Source organism: Lingula anatina, chromosome 1 (genome assembly GCF_051362555.1).
Source record: "Lingula anatina isolate TDL-2025a chromosome 1, LinAna3.0, whole genome shotgun sequence".
In the NCBI taxonomy this organism is placed as follows: Eukaryota; Metazoa; Brachiopoda; class Lingulata; order Lingulida; family Lingulidae; genus Lingula; species Lingula anatina.
Window position 1 is genome coordinate 31848764 of NC_141767.1, and position 20232 is coordinate 31868995.

Below are 20232 nucleotides of genomic sequence, written 5' to 3' on the forward strand. Positions count from 1 at the left end.
CAAGTCGTTGCACCAGACTTACTGCGTAGAGATACTTCAGCCACCCTGTGTCATCAAAGGGCCCTCTAAGCAAGACACAGAAGACCTGTCTGTAGTGTCTACATTGCAGCGATTTATTTGTAGAAGATTGAAGAAGTTTTGAAGAAGATTTTAGAAGACTGGGCCAATCTTTTCACAGGTAAACAAAAAAACTAGGACTTGGTTCAACGTGTGTTCGCACTATTCTTTATACAAATGGCGGCCTAGGTTTAGGTGTGGTTGGTGTAGTCAGAGTACACGCAATAAGACATTTATAAATGTAATATATTGAAGGCAATGTATGGCTGAAAAGTGAGACATTCTGTCACCAGTACACCTGGGTCCATGTGTTGTTCTGTTCGAGTGTGCAGAACCACACCACCACCTTTGACCTCATTAAGGATATAGGAAACCCTTTATTATCATCAAAGTACATATAATAAGGTTTTTCTGCCTATCATTGTTTAATTTTCTATTTACAATTCGGCTGACTAAAAAGCAATAAAAATCCCCTTGAAAATAAAAGATTTAGGCGTTTATATCCACCATTGCTAACCACAACAAATACTTCCAGTTGACTCCGCCCTAGTTGCTTTGGGATGGGCGCAGCTACTTTGGTGTCACGTGATACGCAGACACCTGAAAGATGCAGTCACGAGCGATGCCTTTCATAAGGGTGTAAGCAGTGAACCAAAAAAATGAAAATCTCACATAACATACATAGGGCCTATACCTGAAGTCGACGAGAAAAAAAGTTGGACATATGGTTCACTATTGTTTATTCTTCAGTCTTATTAATATTAGTACCTTTGTGGCGCAATGAGGTTTCCTCAACATCCCTGGGTAGCAGAATTTTTGTAGTTTATTATTGAAAATAAAAACGACAAAAATACAGCTATTATTATCCTCTACAAAATGAGTAAAGTAAACCAGTCGACATTGTCTGCTCTCTCTCTCTCTCTCTCTCTCTCTCTCACTGTATAACGCAATTTTGAAAGATTACTAGCGATAGTGTGCTAATGCATCCCAGAATAGATTTAAAAGTATGGAGGCACTGCTACAGACAACATACATGCATATCTTATGGTTTGATTCATTTGTTATTTGATGATATTTATTCGGCTTCTGCACAAAAAAATAATGGGAAGCACTTGCACTTATTGACAAAGGGCAAATCCAGCTGAATCTCTACCCAGGTGTAGAAAAATGTTCGTTGATTATAACCTCTCTTTCACAGGTCTCTTTGGATATGTATGATAAAATCGTGCAATACTGTCCTGGAGGTAAAAGTTTGCATGTTTTTGACACCCCGTTTGTTAGAAATACTGTAAGAGGAAAACTTTCCGTGTGTCAGAATACCCAGCCTGTCATGAGAAAAAGATGTGAAACCTAATTTTACATATCATATATCCCACCCATTCCATCATTTTATTAGTTGGACATGGTGTTGTACTAATCTCCAGGTCGTGTACCTTTTGGATAGGTCTGCTAATAATACCCTTGGCAGTCTCTATTTCCAGTGCTCTCACTTGTCCATCTTTCCCAGGGAATAATCTGGTAACTAAACCTAAAGGCCACTGTAAACGAGGACTAACATCACCCATTAAAACCAATGAATCTACATCAACACCGCCTTTGCAAGAAGATTCCCTATATACTTAGCAGACCACTGATTCCAAAAGTCTGCCCACTAAAAATGTGATGGGGTTAAAGGTCTACTCTCCTCCAATACATCACTAACAAAGGTGAGGGGTCTGGAGTTAATACATGCCTCCACTTGTAAGAGAATTGTTTTTAATTCACTGTGAGTCACTGACTTTCTCCCAATTTCCTTACTAAGGCAGATTCGACTGATTAAATCAATCGCTTCCACCAACCTTCCCACCATGGGACTCAAAGAACAATAAACCTCCACTCAGGATTTTCAGACACATAATACTTCACCAGTAGATTCTTAGCAGCTACAAAGCCACGGGCATTATCTGACATGATTTTCAGTTTGACTGCTACACTGTTTTGTCTTAGTAGTATGAGTTTTACCCTTTGTAGAAGCTACGTGATTGGTCATATTTTAACACAAGTTGTATCACTCTGGGTTGTATCTTGGGAAACAGAACCAATATGGTTTGCCTCATGAGAAACACTACTTTCATCACATACTCTTCCACTATCAGAGGCTTGAAAAAAATCTCTAGACATAGAATGTTTGTACAGTAACTTCAAATGTGGACCTTCACATTTCTGACACTTAATATCAGACCTACCTATGGTGGACGTTTTGCCCAAGCGTTTTGCCCTGTGTCCGCCTGGGCATTTTGGCACGAAAGGTGTATCATAATCAGACACCATCGACCCTTGTGTCGAGTTCTAATATCGTCCTACCTGTCACCAACAAAGTTAAAATTCGTGCATTTGGTACGTGTCACTGATGTTAGGACAAAGTATGAATAACTGTAAACAGTGCAATTTATATGAACATGTTTTTGATAAGATTAAGATGTCATCTGATATAGAATAAATCCTCGTAATTTCAGAAGGATTTTGAGGCAAATAACGTTAATAAAAAGTAAAGACTCGGAAATATAAAGTTATAGTTTATAGCATTCATTGAGATTGTTGTTTTACGCATTTTCTTCATCGTTCCAGGCTAAGAGATGAGCGGTCTAACTATCAAGTATAAAGATTTAACCAGGGGAGGCCAGGCAAAGTCCCTGCGATTGTCTGATAGAGCTACGATCGGTCTGATCAAATGTCGAATCCAAACCCACACTGGCATTCCCCAAGAACAACAGACTTTATTTCACGGACAAGAAGTAAATATGTTTGATATTAATACTTAAGAAGATATATGTATTATAATGTATATTAATAAAGAAATAGTCGATATAGAGCAGAAAGGGCGTCACGGTCGGGTAGTTGCCAACGTGGTTACTTTCCATCAATACATCACTCAGTTCCAGAATTCCAGAGTTCTATTTGTAGCCTTGTGGTAATACAATTGAAAAATTATTTATTCTTACATTCACAGTATACTCACAGTTTATTGAAAAGAGCAGATTACAGTACTCTGTATTAATTAATTTATTTATTTATTTAAATAATATCACTGAAACACGCATTTTACAATCTAGGTTCTGAGAGACGAAGACACACTGTATGACTTGAGCATTCCAGACAATGCAACATTAAAGTTGCTTCCGCATGAAGGTATCAAAGTCAACGTCCAATCCAAACAAGGAGGGGCTGTATCCTTTTGGGTGAGATTGTCTGACACTGTGTCTTCTGTGAAAATGAGAATACAGCAAGAAGCAAATATACTTCGCGGATACCAGCATCTCTGGCATGCAGGAAGGAAGATGGCTGATGATTTCGTCCTGTCTGCTTATGGGCTCAAAAGCGGCTCAATCCTGACGTTTGATGATGAACAAACAGAGTGTTGTTCAGAATTTGGTATGGTTTTCGACTGCATGTATTAAGCAAAAATCTTTTTTCTCCAAGTTCATTCTATGATATCCATTAAAATGGTATTCGAGTAAGTGAATAATAAAAATAAAAAGTCTAAATAACATTATTTCAAATATACTGAACAAAAATATAAACGCACAAACTAAAATGGTCAGTTGAAATGGATAATCATGAAATATGCCCAGGTTGACGGTTTATTTGTGAACTGATGAATTTGTTTTGATCAATTATAGTGGTCTGGTTTCACTTGGCCACTCCACGTGAGTATACTCTAGGCAATAAAAGGACACACCAAAATGTGTATTTCTGCCACTTGTCAACATGCCACAGATGCCTGGAACCATGAGGGAGCATGCCATCAGCATGCTCAATGCTGGCTTGTCAGTAACAGAAGTTGCAGCATGCCTGAATGTGCATCATTCCACTGTCAGCCGTCTAGGAACACGCTTCAGAGACACTTGTAGCATTAGGAACCACCCTCATGCACCATGTTGCCCAACAAACACCTGTGGAATGTTCTGGATCAGAGTTTTCAGCCATCCATGTTCCAGCTCTCGAAAATGTTCGTCAACTGCAAGAAGCACTCCAGGAGGAATGGGATAATATCCCTTAGGCCTCTATTGACAACTTAGTGATGTCCATGCGCCGCTGGTGTACTGCTTTGCACAAATTTAATGGTGTCTGTGAACTCAGGATGTTTACCCCCATGGTGTATTTGATGCCCTAACTCTTGGACTATGCATTTAAACTTCCCCTAATGCTCTCAAAGTGATGTCTATTTGTCGAGAAAAACATGCTGTTATTTTTGGCTATATACTCTAGTTCCATATATGAAAATAAATATACATATTCTTTCGTGCGTTTATATTTTTGTTCAGTATATATAAATAGCTTCGTAAAGTTCGATTTTATTGGTCGTATTAACATTTTTCTCATCATCAGCCGACGAACACCCAAGCGAAGATAGTGGCATTTTAGATCCACCCTCAGTGGAATCAGACAGACAATACAGCGAGACAGGTAACAAACGCTTCGCATCCACCAGTATTCTTCTTCGATAATAATTTTTTGTTTTAGAAATATATATGAATATTCCTGTCGTGATTTAAAAACCTTTTAAAATATGGATGTTCTTTACATGGACAGTTTTGAAGAAAATTTTCATTGTATGAAAAATTATTATCATTATTATTATTCTATCATATTCAATTTCTAGTGACACAGTTTCTTCAGTCAATGCAAAAGGAATTCCACAATTTTAAGTCATATGTTGACCCCCATGGTGTATTTGATGCCCTAACTCTTGGACTATGCATTTAAACTTCCCCTAATGCTCTCAAAGTGATGTCTATTTGTCGAGAAAAACATGCAGTTATTTTTGGCTATATACTCTAGTTCCATATATGAAAATAAATATACATATTCTTTCGTGCGTTTATATTTTTGTTCAGTATATATAAATAGCTTCGTACAGTTCGATTTTATTGGTCGTATTAACATTTTTCTCATCATCAGCCGACGAACACCCAAGCGAAGATAGTGGCATTTTAGATCCACCCTCAGTGGAATCGGACAGACAATACAGCGAGACAGGTAACAAACGCTTCGCATCCACCTGTATTCTTCTTCGATAATAAATTTTTGTTTTAGAAATATATATGAATATTCCTGTCGTGATTTAAAAACCTTTTAAAATATGGATGTTCTTTACATGGACAGTATTGATGAAAATTTTCATTGTATGAAAAATTATTATCATTATTATTATTCTATCATATTCAATTTCTAGTGACACAGTTTCTTCAGTCAATGCAAAAGGAATTCCACAATTTTAAGTCATATGTCGAAGGTGAACTGATAAAACTGCGACAAGACTTCACAAAGAAAACGTCCGAACTCTCCGATACTCTTCCGTTAATGCAAAAGGAACTCCATGCCCTGGACGTCGCAGTCGACAATCATAAGTCATATGTCGAAGGTGAACAGGAAAAACTGCGACAAGACTTCACAAAGAAAACGTCTGAACTCTCCGATACGCTTCTGTCAGTGCAAAAGGAACTCCATGCCCTGGACGTCAAAGTCGACAATCATAAGTCATATGTCGAAGGTGAACAGGAAAAACTGCGACAAGATTTCACAAAGAAAACGTCCGATCTCTCCGATACGCTTCCGTCAATGCAAAAGGAACTCCATGCCCTGGACGACAAAGTCGACAATCATAAGTCACATGTCGAAGGTGAACAGGCAAAACTGCGACAAGATTTCACAAAGAAAATGTCCGAACTCTCCGATACGCTTCCGTCAATGCAAAAGGAACTCCATGCCCTGAACATCAAAGTCGACAATCATAAGTCATTTGTCGAAGGTGAACAGGCAAAACTGCGACAAGATTTCACAAAGAAAATGTCCGAACTCTCCGATACGCTTCCGTCAATGCAAAAGGAACTCCATGCCTTGAACGTCAAAGTCGACAATCATAAGTCATTTGTCGAAGGTGAACAGGCAAAACTGCGACAAGACTTCACAAAGAAAACGTCCGAACTCTCCGATACTGACAACTTCTTAGCGGAATCTGTGGTGAGACATAAACTGGAATCGCAACAAGGCGTTGACTTCTCAAACTGCTTTCTTTTGAAAGACTACAAAAGTCTGGAAGTGCTGTTTTTCAGAATTTGGTATAAAGAAAGATATCCGTGTGTCACCGACAAAAGAAACAAGAAATTTAAGTCCATGATTTGGGAGGAATATATCGATCCTATCTTCAAGGAATACGTGAGCCTTCTCAGGGAGTATACGCCACATGTTGTACAAAATACATTTGAAATGACAGTTGATCAGAAACAAGATAGTGTTAACTCTAAAGATTTGAAAGTACTGGTGACATCACTTCAAAACATCTCTGAAGGCAAATCCGTTGATTGTAAAGTCGATGCGCATCTTGCTGTATGTCGTCTGCGCAAGACATTAGGAAAAACATCAAAGCTTAATCCGAAAAATGGAAATGAGACCAAAACAATGGAAGATTTATGCAAACGTCTCGAAGCCATTTTGACGGACGTTTGTCCATTGGAAGAAGAAGAGTACAACCAATTTCATTATCAGAGAGGAACCAAACACGTCCGTCCATATCAAGAAATTCAACCTACCATGTCTTGCTATGTCCATGCCTTTCTACATAAAGTCCTCGCGCGGCCCAAAGCTCTACCTCTGGGCGTGAAATCCCCTATGGAGCTGGAGTTTGACGTCGCAGGGAGAGTCCAGGAGGGGACAGGAAAACACGAGAGAATTTTCATTTGTGGGGAAGTCAAAACGAGGATGAAAGGAAATGGAGCCAAGGCAAAAGAACAGACAACAAACTATGTGAAGATCGTGGCTTTTATTTCCCATTGTCTGCAGCTTCTCTTGGTAAAAGCCAATTGTATGTTATATTATTTGTTTGGGAAGGAGGAAAATTCTGAAGAACCCGATCTCCAACAATTATTTTATATCTTCTACCAGAAAAGTCGCAAAATCTGTTTTGTAGATAAGAGTGAGAACCATGAACGTGGGGATGCAGTTGAGAAGCACGATTTTGATGTGGTGTATGAAAAAGTGATGATGAAATAATAATTTGTTGACCAGTGGCCTGTTGATGGTTATGCGTTGTTTCCTAAATGTACCTGTAGGACATATTAGTAAACCGGTAACAACTGAAAAATGTTTGCAATGTGTATGTTCTTTAAAGATATTCAAAAGCTAGTTCTTGTTCACATCAAGCGCTTCTCGTTATGAACCGAAATGGATGTCTCTAATATGTTTTTGTCATTTTCATACATTTGATATCACTTTTGTAAAAGAACAATGTACAAATTATTCTGTAGAAAATATAAGCTGTTTTACAGTGTGGCACGCATTTATTTGCTGGGCGTAAAATTATAACGAAGACGTCCCTGATAGATCACCAAGGCCAGAAATGCGCAGCATTCACGCAATACGCGAGGGCGCTACAGTAGGGCTTCACGTGACTCAACTAGCCAATCACAGCACAACAATGGCATCATGCACAGACACTGTGATAAGTGCTCGAGGAGCCAATATTGACTACCAAAAGCTGGCGAATCCTACCTATTAATACAGTGTTTTCCACGGTCACGTGACTTCCGCTAAATGCTCCGTGAGAACACGAGATTTTGCGGGATTTGAAGTTTCAAGGGGCAAGGGATTTGAAGTTTCAGGATGGACGCCATATCGACGAGTGCTCGTTTCGATCTGATTTTTCAAGGATTTGTAACATGATAACACCTGGATTTTTTCGAAAACACATTCATGCGAGTACTTGGAATAGAAATTTAACTACGTATGTTAAGATACTTCATGGTATATTACCACTTCATAGGATAAGAATTACTACTTCATGATAGAAGGCGACTTCATTGGTTAAAAAATAAGGACCCTTAGGAGACTTCGTAGTATATTACCACTTCATGGTACATTGTTTCCAAACATGTTTCAGTTCTGGTTGGATGTGGAAATTAGGCGTAAAGGTCAATATGAAGTTTTATTCTAGACCATGATTTCCAGAGTGACGCGTGTATTTGAAACGGGGTGTGTGTGTGTGTGTGTGTGTGTGTGGGGGGGGGGGGGGGGGGGGGAGGGGGGGGGGAAGGAGTAACATTACTCAAGATAGTGCGTATTTTATCTCGTTGGAGAAGCTGTTATTTTCAGATGTTCTCGTAGATACCCGTGAGATTAACTTCTATAAATAATGTACTTAATTTCAAGAGCTCCGGTCCAGTGACGGAAAGCATAAAGCTAGTTTTTTGTTTTACCCATTTAGTTTTGAGATATTTCAGATTTCAGGACGAGTGAAAACTGACAATATTTGGACGTTGAATCATGGCAGGTCTAAGGCACTAGATGTATGAGACAAACGAAGTGTATAAGTAAACACATTGCCTGCCTTTTAACTAGGGCATAAAACTGACCATGTGTGGTTTGATTGACGTACGGCGCAGGTTTATAGATATGGCTAGTACACAGCAGCAAGAATGTACGTCTTTCCACCGTAGGTAGAGAACTCTACTAGGCAGAGAGGTTTTAATTTTGCTCCACACTAGGTGTACATTAATATCTTTAACAAACCGTCAATTCCATTATTCGTGTTATAGAAGTGTCTCTTTTGTAACTATGACATAAATGTACGCTTACATTGGTCAAGCTTTCCCTGTGTTGGACAATTCATTATATACATACATAATCTATTTCACATTGTTACTTCCTAAACCATCATAGTTAGGAACTTGATACGTCGGGGATTAATAAACCTATCATTAAAGGAATTTGCAAAGGCTCTTCCGAATTCAATTGTGACTTGGGGTGTGGTCGACCCTGGGGGTGGTCTATTCTAATTTTTACATCGTATTTTATGCTAGGAACATGAAACATGGCTACATACTATTTTGAATGTGGAATGTCACTTCGGATTTTTTTTTTTTTTTGGGGGGGGGGGGGGCTGGGGGCGGTTGAGTCTAATTGACATTGTTATTCCTGCTATATTTATCCTTAAGACCAATAAAGCTGGGAACGTAAGGCTATGGGGATTGAAAAATCTGCCTTAGGGGGTGTGTATGGGTCCCTCTGGGTTTTTGTGACATTGGGTGTGGCCGTCCCTGGGGAGGTTGATTTTAAATTTTACATCGTTATTCGTGCTTCTACCCTTACGCCATTACAGTTGGGAACATGAAACCTTCCGGGCTGATAACCTTACCATTGAGGATATGCATATAGGTTTCCGGGAATGTTAGTATGATATTTCAGGTGTGGCTATCCCGGGGGGTGGTTGATTCTATTTTTCACAACTTTATTTCTGCCATCTATACCCTTAAATTTTAAGGAACATGAAACGGAGATTGATGAACCAGTCATTTTAATGAATGTGCATGGGTCCTTGAGAAATGTAGAGAACAGCAGAAGCACATACAGAACTAAATGGACTTCCAGCCATATGCATTAATATAGGTCAGGGAATCCAATTAAAAACTAATTCAAGGCCCCACACACTCGATCAGGAATCCTAGCGTTTAACTGCTGTTGTGTCTTAACACAAAACAAAAATGTTTATTTCCCAAGAGCAGTAATTAACATGTGTGTTTTATGTTAAAGAACAATGGGACTTGGACCCTACTAGGCTAGGATTCCTGAGAGTATGGGGTCTTGAATGGGTTTTAATTAACTTGACCTATATTCAAGAATACGACTGAAGGTCTGTCATTTAGTACTGTCTGCTGCTTTCTCTACATTTCCCCTTCCTTCCTTACTCGAAGACCGCCATCAGATTCACACATACGATGTAGTACTAGCTGGGTCGGTCCATCTCTGCAAGGAATCTTAAGTGCAATCTATGGAATCAGCTTCATTGCCTGACAAACCACTAATCACTCCACACCCTAGGGACGGCCACACCCCAAGTCACACTAATGTAGCCCACCCATGCACCAAAGACTCATGTTCTTAATTCGAATGGTCTAGGGGGAGATGAAATAAATTACGGTAATATATATGTGTACCATCCCCAGGGACAGCCACACCCCAGGTCACAAAAAAAAAAATAATAAAATAAAATAAAAAAAATAAAATAAAAAAATAAATAAATAAATAAACCTGCCTATGCACACCCCGACATTTTAGTTTCCTCAACCTAAAGACCTATGGGTATATAGCAGAAAATACAATTGAAAGATAATAATCAACCACCCCTAGGTCACCAAAGTCACCAAAAATCCGAAGGACACGTGCACATCCCTAATGGCAAGTTTAAATATCCCCAACGTCTCATGTTCCTCACTTTAATGGATAGAGGATACCAGTAACAACGATATAAAAAATATATACCCCCCCCCCAAAGGACTGCAAAGTCCCCCTACTAAAGGTCTACGGGTAGGTAGAAGAAATTACGATGTAAAAATTACAATCAACCACAATAACAATTAACCACAATTCTGAATAAATATCAATCTACAAGCCTGTTGATCTCGCAGACCAACTACGTTAGTTAGGCTGCTAAACAACGAGTAGACCTACCCCCCCCCCCCCCCCCTCCGAACGCCTTATTAACAGTTTCAAAATGCAGACTGTGTCGCAGATAATACTTTCGGGTCAAATGAGAGCCAGCCAAGGGCACATTTCGGGGACACCATTGATCACATCATGATGGACATTCACAGGTGTAAGACCAGAACAGAGCATCTCGGAAACCAAGGGACAGACGTAAATCATTACACTTGCGCGTGTCTTTCCTCATGGAAAAATTGGTCTTATAATCCAGTAACCTACGCGTAAATTATGTTTTCATAGCCTGGTTTACCTGATCTATTAGTTTTATGCATCAAGCGGATCTGGGAAGGGAGGGCCCAGGGGGTCTGGACCCCCTTTTCTTCAACGCTGACCATAATGTCCCATAATGTACTGATTTTTAGAAATACTGAATCCTCACCTACATACGCCTGTGTATTATAAAATTACTCAAAACATGCATTCAATACCACTAAAGAAACCCTATTCAGTCATACAAGTGAATTAAAACGAACAGTTTACCTATTTTGGATAATATTTACAGTACAAAAACAATATATTTCAAAAACGTTCTCTCTCATAGCGTTGGGCCAACAACAGGTACTATTTCACCATTATCCCATGAAGTCGCAGGCAATATCTTATGTGGAGATGAAGTCGCAAAATATCCTATGAAGTCGATTTGACAGTAAAATCAGAGCATTTATCCTATGAAGGGGTAATATACCACGAAGTGACTTTTCCAAGAAAGAACTGAAAACGTATCTCATAGACAGCAAGGATAGGACATACGATAAGAAATTTGTGCGGGCATTCAAAAGTCTGAAAGCTTATCGGTATTTTCAAGATGGCTATGTGCAGAAAATCTACACAACAGCTTTAGTGGACCACTCTGTGTCACCAGAAAACTGCCATGTTTAAAGCTAGACTACAACAATAGGCCATATTTTAATCAGAAACATAGCTACTTCACTCAAGTCCAGGGTCAAATGGCTGTGTACAACATTCATGAGTATGATTTTGTTTTGTGCACAGAGAAGGATCTCTTCATTGAATCTGTTCTGTTTGATGCTGTTCATTGGGCATCTGTGGTTCCTTAACTGACCAGTTTTTACAAGACATTCATTTTGACAGAGTTGGTGTACGCTACTATTAAACATTTTTCTTTTTAATTTTTTTTTTTTTTCATTCAAAAATTCAAGCTTTATTCTATACATGCATTTAATACCAAACTGAGAATATGTGCAATATTATTCTGCATTGTGTTCTTGGGTTGTGAAAATCTTTAGTGTTTTATTTTCATGCTGTTATTATAATCCTTGCATGATAATAGTCCTTTTTTTTATTATTTTTTTTTTTTGAAACTATTTTTTCTTTTGTATATTTTACATGGATATAGATATTAAATAACACTGTGATAAAGTAAAGGTTTTAAAATATGGTTGTATCAGATGGTGCTATTATATAGGTTTTACCGGAAAACAGTAGAATGGAAATGGTTCTCAGGAGTGAACTTTCATCTTTTTAGACTAGATTTTTATTTTATTGATCAGTTGATGCAGGATTCAAGTGCAATTTGTATATATTTTATGTATTTAGCAGTGCAATGGATATTTAATTACATTGTGATATAGTAATGTTTTTAATTATAACTTGTCTCAGATGATGGTGCTTTAAATTAACATTTCCCATGTAGGTTGGTTTATTTTACTCAGGTGTTAATGTGCAGCTTTTTTAGATTAATTTTAATTGGAAGATGGCACGATGCTAGTGCATTTACAGGTAGTAGGGCAGTAATTTATTAGCAAACTTGGACATGCAACAGCTCAGCAGTGAACAAATCAAAAATTTCTTTGTGATTATATCTTTGCACACAGTTTTACTTTTCTAAATAAAACGATGACAGAAAGTAAATTTGCTGTGATTAGCTTCTTCAATATAATTTTTCTAGTTCTACTCTCCGCCGCTTCGACCCATGTCGCACTTGAAATACGGTTTAGCCGTTTGGCGTGACTTTGGTAAATCAGCTGATGGTACTGCATCAATAGACATACTCTCTTTCCTGTTTGGTTTCCCGGATTGGAAGTGACAGCCACAGACTTTGAAGTTGTCAGTTATATCTTTCAATGAAATGTTCGCACGACCAGCGGCACTAATCCATAGCAATTTCGAACGTCTGTCCTTTGGAAATACAAAAAAAAAATACTACAAACATTGTCTTTTCTACCTCTCCGGTGGCTGCAGTTATACACGCAGCAGTTGTCATGGCCACCCATTACTGATAAATGCAAAGGGCGGGAGATCTACTTTACATCGACACAGCTAGCGCTAGCCGTCCATGAAAGCCCCTTCACTCTTGGGAAGTCGTATTCTAAGATGGGCTAGAGGATTTTGCCAATAGAGGGCTTCGTGTGAATACTAGTTATTTTACATACCACTTGGTGCGCTGTATTCACATTCACAAAATGATGACGTAGACGTATGACCCTATTAAGCTCAAGTAAAAATATAAGAAGAAAATAGGGATAAGCGTACTTAACAGCAAGTCACAATTAAAATATATTATGTTAACGTGTTTTCTTGTGTGTGTCGTTTTAAGGAATTGTACATGTAATGTGATAACAGAATAAGTCAAATGAGTTGAAACAGCGGTGGAAGGAACATATTTATGCACTATGTAAATTAACGTCACTTTAATTATTATTTACAAGCATTTTCACGTGATTATTTTAAAATAAATGTTTAATACAGATAACATGTTTCAGGGTGTCGACTTTGGCAAATGAAGCAGGTGGCGGGGGGGGGGGGGAGACATCATTTTGAATAATATAAAACGTTTATTATATTATTTATAAATGGGTAAAACAATCCACATAATTATCAGGCCTACATACAGTGTATGTTATATTAACCGAGTATACTATATAAACTACCAATTGAGAATTGTTGAGGGTAATTAGTACCCCCCGCCCCCTTAAAGTTACTCTTTTGCAGCTGAAATTGTCAGTTACATCTAAGAGCATAGATAATCTAAGGATACTTGAAATTAAACAGATTAATTACACTGTAAAAAATCACACCAATGGTCACTGTTAAAAATTAGAATTTTGAATCATAGTTCTAAATTGTACCAAATGGGACTGTTCGGCCTATTGAGGGGGGACGTGGGTAAGCTTTCCATCTGTAGCCTGTCATGCCAAAAAAAGCCGGATCCCCCTTCAAATAATCCTGGATCCACCCCTGACATGCATGGATTATTTCTAATTAGTAGCATCAATCCTGTGTCGAGAAAAGTGGCAGCAGGGTGTGGCTTGATTTGTCCATAGAAGTAGATTTGTCCTATATAAAGTTTATAATGTTAACCTGTAAATTGCTTCTTCCCCCCCCCCCCCCCCCCCCCCCCCCCGATTTGTGAATTTAATGCTAGCCCAGGAAGCATAAAAGCAAATGCTGTATATAAAGAAATAACTTATTCTTCCAATTTATTGCCACCAACAAAGTATAATTTAACATATTAATTGATCCATTCTTACCAAGACAAATGTTCAAAGAAAAAATAATTAAATTTACAGTTTCGATATGAAAGACATTTGTGAATGGATTGTGGATATTTTTTGTTTAAAGACTCCTTCGTTCTTTAGTAAATTCAATTTTTTGTTTCTTTTTCCTGTTAGGAATCTTGTAACTGAGGTTGTAGAAGTGAATATTTTATTAATTGTGTATTTATTTACTGAGCTGCGCATGATATATAATCCAACGAGCTTAAACCTGTGAAACATATTGGGTCGAGAATTTTGCACATAAATGCCCACTTTTAAGCAATGCCGTTGGTTATTAAAAAATGGCAAAAACTAAAAAAGTGTAATACCAAAAGCATCAAAAATATATTTATTCTCATAAAACTTATAGTACTTTTAGCATTACCATGTCACCCACAGAAAAAAAGTGGTTTGAAAAAAAAAGAAATAAAGAAAAAGATGCAGTTGATAAAAGGGAGTTTAAATAAATCTCAATTATGGAATATATTACATACATACATACTTATTTACACACACACACATTTATATAGGAGATTCATATTTCACATTGAATACATTGTAAACAACTCAGAGAAATATAAATTCTATTTTACCACTAAAATGATGGTTATTACAATTATTCTGGAATCTGTGCTTGCCACTTAACCATGTGACCTTCACAGATGACTAACCTCTGACAATCTCTTAAGAGTTGAGGGAAATCCGAACTTATTTGTTCTCTTGGGTAGAGTACTTTTTCGTGTAAATAAACAAAATCAATAAATATTTGGTCAACATTTTATCATCTAATGTGATCTTTTCTTAAAATAAAATTAATTCACACTTGTCTTTAATAATACACAGTACATCATTTAAAATAAGATAAGAGGAGAGCCTCATCTTTTAATTAATATTTTACAACAATCAGTAGGTTAATCATTTTAAGTTACTGTTGCACATATATTGATTTCTCTTAGATAAACTGCATAAGGTGTGTTTACTGCAGGTAATAGAGACCTTGGGTTTGGAAGTGGAAAAAATGTTGTGAACCATCCAAATTTAATTTTATTTTAAATAACTGTATTCCAGTATATCAATTTTTTTCATAAAATTAACTTAGAGGGCTCTGGCATAACTTAAGATTGACTGGCCCTTTTACTTCACTTGCAGTGTTTCATTCAGATATATATATAAAAAGAAGGACATAAATACAGTACAGTATTATACCCTTAATTCAGATGCCAGTGCACATGACTCTTTAACAAGTCCATCACCCAGACACCATTTTCAAAGAAATACCAACAGCATCCCATCTGCACCTTATAGAAATAGTAATAGTAATAAAAAATTTAAAAAATAATATATTAATGTAATGGAACCCCCACAGTTAAAGCAAAAGTTTGATCCAATATTCTTTATATATAATATTTGATGTGAGTATTTGGCAGTATATAATAGTAACATTATTTCCAGGATTTGGTAGTAGTGGCCCATTCCAGAATTGTACTGGATCCATTATTGTTTGTTTTAAATAGAGACATGTCACAGTTATAATCACTGGGCCACATAAGATTCCCCTTTGCACTTGTATAATTAAAAAAAAACTGTCACAAGTGTTGCATTATGACAAAATTAACCTGCTCTTATGCCAAAATGGTATTATTTTGAAGTGCGTTTTATCTGCAGCATCTGAAAATCAAGAAAAAGATACTATTAGTTATTAGCATTAAACATCAAACCAAAGGGACAACACAGTGACAGTTCCAGACAGACAGGTGGGAAAACATGACCCCATCTATTTTGGAAGCTACAAGAATCCAGGAATTTTAAGTGTCAAAAACTGTAAGATCCTTAAAGGCTTTTTCTGGGCATAGTAAACTTTAAAGCAATCAAATGAATTAAATTCATAAATTTAAATGTTAATGCATGTCTTGAAAATAAATATGAATACACATTACGTTAGAAATTATACATGCTAGAATTACATTTTTTTTTGTATTTTAAATCTAATATCCAACTCTTACTTATACATAAATATCATAATTATCATTATCATTTTTTAACAAAAACAAATTCCATATTCATACCAATATTTCTTAAAACCAGAATGGCCACATTTAGCCTATTAAAAAGTCTGGCTGGCATATCTTTGGTGTTTTGCCCAATCCATATAGCAACAGGTGCTCCACTGCCTGAATAAAAATGAATAATAATAACAAAATTTCTATTGATATACCAGGAAAAAAGGAAAATCCCTACACAATGGTTTAATGTATATATACAAATATGTCTATATACAAAGTTAATTTTGTTGTTCAATAATTTATGGGTAACTGTCTGTGCTGTTCATAAAATGTTAATAAATTCACATTGGGTGTGTATACTTTTGCTCTGTGTTTATGTACATGGTCTGGTCATATTGAATAATGTTTAACCCTTGCTCGGGATCTAAGTAATAAAGTATAAAAATTATTTTCATTGGCCTACAAATGTTTCTCTTGGGGACTCTTTAGAGGTGTACAAGTTTAGAACTTATACTGAAATGTGTGCTTCCTAGGTAACATAACTCACATGTATACACCTCAGCCGACAAGTGTAGCCATCTACATGTAGTTGTTTTTCATGGCCAATGGTGACAAACTGGCACCCGATTTTTTTTACTCCTGAAGAAGTTGCTGAAAATATATTACGAGAAAAATTATACCTTTCAACCCAATCATAATATTGAATTGTCTGCATCTTGCACATATAATTAACATAATTTATATAAACACAGGGGCAGATTAAAGATTTAGACTGTCTTCAGCTTACATAATTGGTGGGTATCTAATTTTTTCTGTTGGAAGACGGTCCAAAAAATAAAAGATGGATTGACAAAGATAATTTGGAAGACTCAGAAAATATCTCTGGATCCGCCCCCGTAAACCTTTTATTAATATATATATATATATATATATATATATATATATATATATATATATAAATATGAAAATTCTCAGACACAAGCCTAAAATTTTCCGTACCGTTAGCTTACGGCCAACCTGGTCGAAGGCCTTCATCAGACTGACGTGAGTAGTTGTTCACACTCACTGACCGCTAGATGGTATAGCGGCCAGGACCCTCTTATAAATGTCAGGTAGATCAACCCCCCCGTCCCTATTCATGGGTGGCTGGTGTCGGCTGATGTGGATAGCCTCTCGTATTTTTCGCGGGATGTCGGATGATTCAGATTCAAGAATCTTAGTTGAATTCCAATCTATACTGTGGCCGGTGTCTATTACATGTTCAGAAATGGCAGAGCTGGTATTGCCTACAGTCACTGATTTCCTGTGTTCACTCACCCTGATCTTCAACTGTCTACCTGTCTCACCAATGTAAAAGGAATTACAGTCATGGCAATTGATCCTGTATATTGTCCCACAACGGTGATCTTGGGGGGTTTTGTCCTTTGGTGCCACTAGGTGTTGTTTCAATGTGCACTGAGGTCTAAAAGCTGTGTTGACACTGTGCTTCTTGTAGATCCTGCACACTTTCTCTGAAATTCCTTTACAATAAGGGAGGATCACTAGCTGTTTTTTTCCGACTGTATCTGTTGGCTCACAGTTAGTTACTGCTGTCTTATCCTGGCGAAGTTTGGTCTTTAGAGCCCAAGGTGGGTAACCACACATCAAGAGAGCCTCATCTAGTGTCTTGTTCTCCAAGGTCTTGTCTTCCTCATTAGTCACGATCGTGTTGCACCTGTGTTTTAGAGTTCTTACTACCCCCAGTTTCTGATGTAATGGGTGGTGCGACTGGAAGTTTAGGTATTGGTTGGTATGAGTGGCCTTCCTGTAGACCTTCAGACTCAGGTGGCCGTCGTTTTCACGTGTGATCAATGAATCCAGGAAAGCAATAGAATTGTTATCCTCTAGCTCTCTAGTGAACTTGATGTTACGGTCTTGGCTGTTGATAAAATCGGTGATAGCAGTTATGTGGTCTCTGTGGCAGATGGTGAACGTGTCGTCTACATATCTCAACCAAAGACGTGGAGGATTGGGCATGGATCCCAGTGCGGCTTCCTCAAAGTTCTCCATATACAGATTAGCCACGATCGGACTGATTGGACTGCCCATGGCTGCTCCATGTTTCTGTTTATGGAATTCACCCTTATAGATAAAATATGTGGTGTTCAATACAATGTCTAATAGCTCTGTGATGTCCTCTACTGATAGATTAGTACGTCCATTGAGGGTGGGATCTAGCGTAAGTCTGGAACTAATCACTTTAAGAGCATCATCCACCGGTACACTGATCTACCTGACATTTATAAGAGGGTCCTGGCCGCTATACCATCTAGCGGTCAGTGAGTGTGAACAACTACTCACGTCAGTCTGATGAAGGCCTTCGACCAGGTTGGCCGTAAGCTAACGGTACGGAAAATTTTAGGCTTGTGTCTGAGAATTTTCATATTTATCCAACAACCAAGCTAATGAACCTTTTTGCTTATATATATATATATATATATATATATATATATTTTTTTTTTTTTTTACATGACGAGACTTTTTTAATATTCAACTACCCCCAGTTTCTTGTGATAATGTTCTATTCTTGGCCAGTCTCTCAAAGGGAATTGACATAGGTGAATTTACCCTCCTTTCTTCCACAATACTAAGTACAATAGACACAACTAAAAAAATAATAAGCCCTAGTCAGTTCAATATGTCTTCATGTTTCACAAAATACAAAAATTGATGTTGGGTGGAGAATAAGTCAAATGTCAGATCTAATACAGAGTACTAAAATTCTCCAAATTATGTCTTTTAACTTGTTTAAATATACAAATAAATGTAGCGATTTTTTTTATTAAAACAGGATAATTAAAAATTATATAGATTTGTTACTGCCTTATGTCAAGCATATCTTATAGCAGAGTTACAGTTATTGAAGAGATAATTAACTGCCTACATTTAATTTAGTAAAAACAACTCAAATACAAAATTTAAATCTAAGAGTCCCATATAATGGATTTAATACTTACCAAGACAGCATAGTACATGTCCTCATCTAATGCAAACTCTGACACATATAATATTCTCAGGTCTTTTTATATCACTGACAGAGAAAAAATTAAAATCAGAAGCAAGTGGAATTTAATTCAAATTAATCTATTTATTACAATTTGGGATAGAAAACAATTGTACTAACTAAATGCCACCAAACCTATACGTGTATGAAAAAAAAAAGAAAATGTAGAGAAAGAAAAGTATTGAGAATAATGTTTTTTTTAAACATAAATAAGGAAGGTAACCTTTTTTAATAACTACTACATATATATCAATGCATTTTAAAAAGTGCCAGTACATTTAAAGGTGGTTATATAAAATTCAATTTTTTCATTATACAGATATTTGAGGTTTAATTTATAACACCTATCACAAAAAACAGTGCAATGTTCTTTGAGACATAATGAAAAGGAGAAAAAATTAAGTCAAAAGAAATATTTATGTATAATGGCTAAAAAATTATTGATTTTTTTTTCTTTAAAGCATATTCAGTTACCTATTCAAAGAGAATATGGGTAACCTTAGAAAAATAAGCCATGCCTTCATAATATACAATCCTGGACATTACATGAAGGCTCACATGGAATGAAACACCTGTAAAAAGAACAATTTAAATGATGATGTTTCTACCTCATATGACCAAAGCGTTCATTTTCTTTTAAAGATCTTGGAAACATCTTGACAGCTTTAAAGTTATAATATGTATTATTCAAACACGTAAACATAATAAATTTAAATAGCGACCTTCATTGCTGTCATATCAAGTTTACCGCTATTTTCAGCTTAATATGTCTACGTCATCATTTGTGAATGGGAATACAGCGCACCAAGTGGTATGAAAAATAACTAGTTTTCACACGAAGCCCTCTATTGGCAAAATCCTCTAGCCCATCTTAGCACACGAAGCACAGGCTTCAAACAACTGCGCATGTGCGAAAAGTGCGCTGTTTGAAATGAACAAGTTGGTGAAATTGACAAAGCCTGCCGGTGTTTACCGTCTGGTTGATTTTATTTCATTAGCTCTCTGGTGTCTTTTTGAAAGTTTTTATTAGAAATGTTCTATTGATTTTATGTTGTAAAAAGTAAATCCGTCTGAATTCCTTAGAAAAACGTTTATTTTACCTTCATTTGAAGGG

General features: G+C 36.8%; 1 protein-coding gene and 1 long non-coding RNA gene across 4 annotated transcripts; one reads left to right on the forward strand and one right to left on the reverse strand.

Annotated features, from left to right (window-relative positions):
* The first annotated feature begins 3804 nt into the window (after nt 1-3804).
* Nucleotides 3805-7159, forward strand: LOC147764266 (uncharacterized). Its single transcript, XM_087002522.1, has 4 exons — nt 3805-3943; nt 4426-4503; nt 4999-5076; nt 5273-7159. The coding sequence occupies exons 1-4, from the start codon at nt 3805-3807 to the stop codon at nt 7087-7089; spliced, it is 2112 nt and encodes a 703-aa protein (XP_086858648.1). The 3' UTR covers nt 7090-7159.
* Nucleotides 7160-14398: 7239 nt separating this feature from the next.
* Nucleotides 14399-19930, reverse strand: LOC147764267 (uncharacterized). 3 transcript variants are annotated; one of them, XR_015332164.1, is made up of 6 exons: nt 19593-19930; nt 19072-19145; nt 18613-18720; nt 16623-16726; nt 16139-16243; nt 14399-15740 (listed from the first exon to the last, which is right to left on the reverse strand). It is a non-coding gene; the product is annotated as an uncharacterized LOC147764267 (long non-coding RNA). The 3 variants fall into 3 exon arrangements; XR_015332165.1 differs by having other exon boundaries at nt 18613-19145; XR_015332166.1 differs by lacking the exon at nt 18613-18720 and having other exon boundaries at nt 19593-19927.
* Nucleotides 19931-20232: the final 302 nt, after the last annotated feature.

Bases quoted from the DNA above. Each gene is read 5' to 3' on its own strand.
- LOC147764266 (XM_087002522.1), top strand. From the start codon at position 3,805: ATGCCACAGATGCCTGGAACCATGAGGGAGCATGCCATCAGCATGCTC. The intron at 3,944-4,425 runs GTAGCATTAGGA...TCTCATCATCAG, and splicing joins AACACGCTTCAGAGACACTT to CCGACGAACACCCAAGCGAA. The intron at 5,077-5,272 runs GTAACAAACGCT...TTCAATTTCTAG, and splicing joins CAGACAATACAGCGAGACAG to TGACACAGTTTCTTCAGTCA.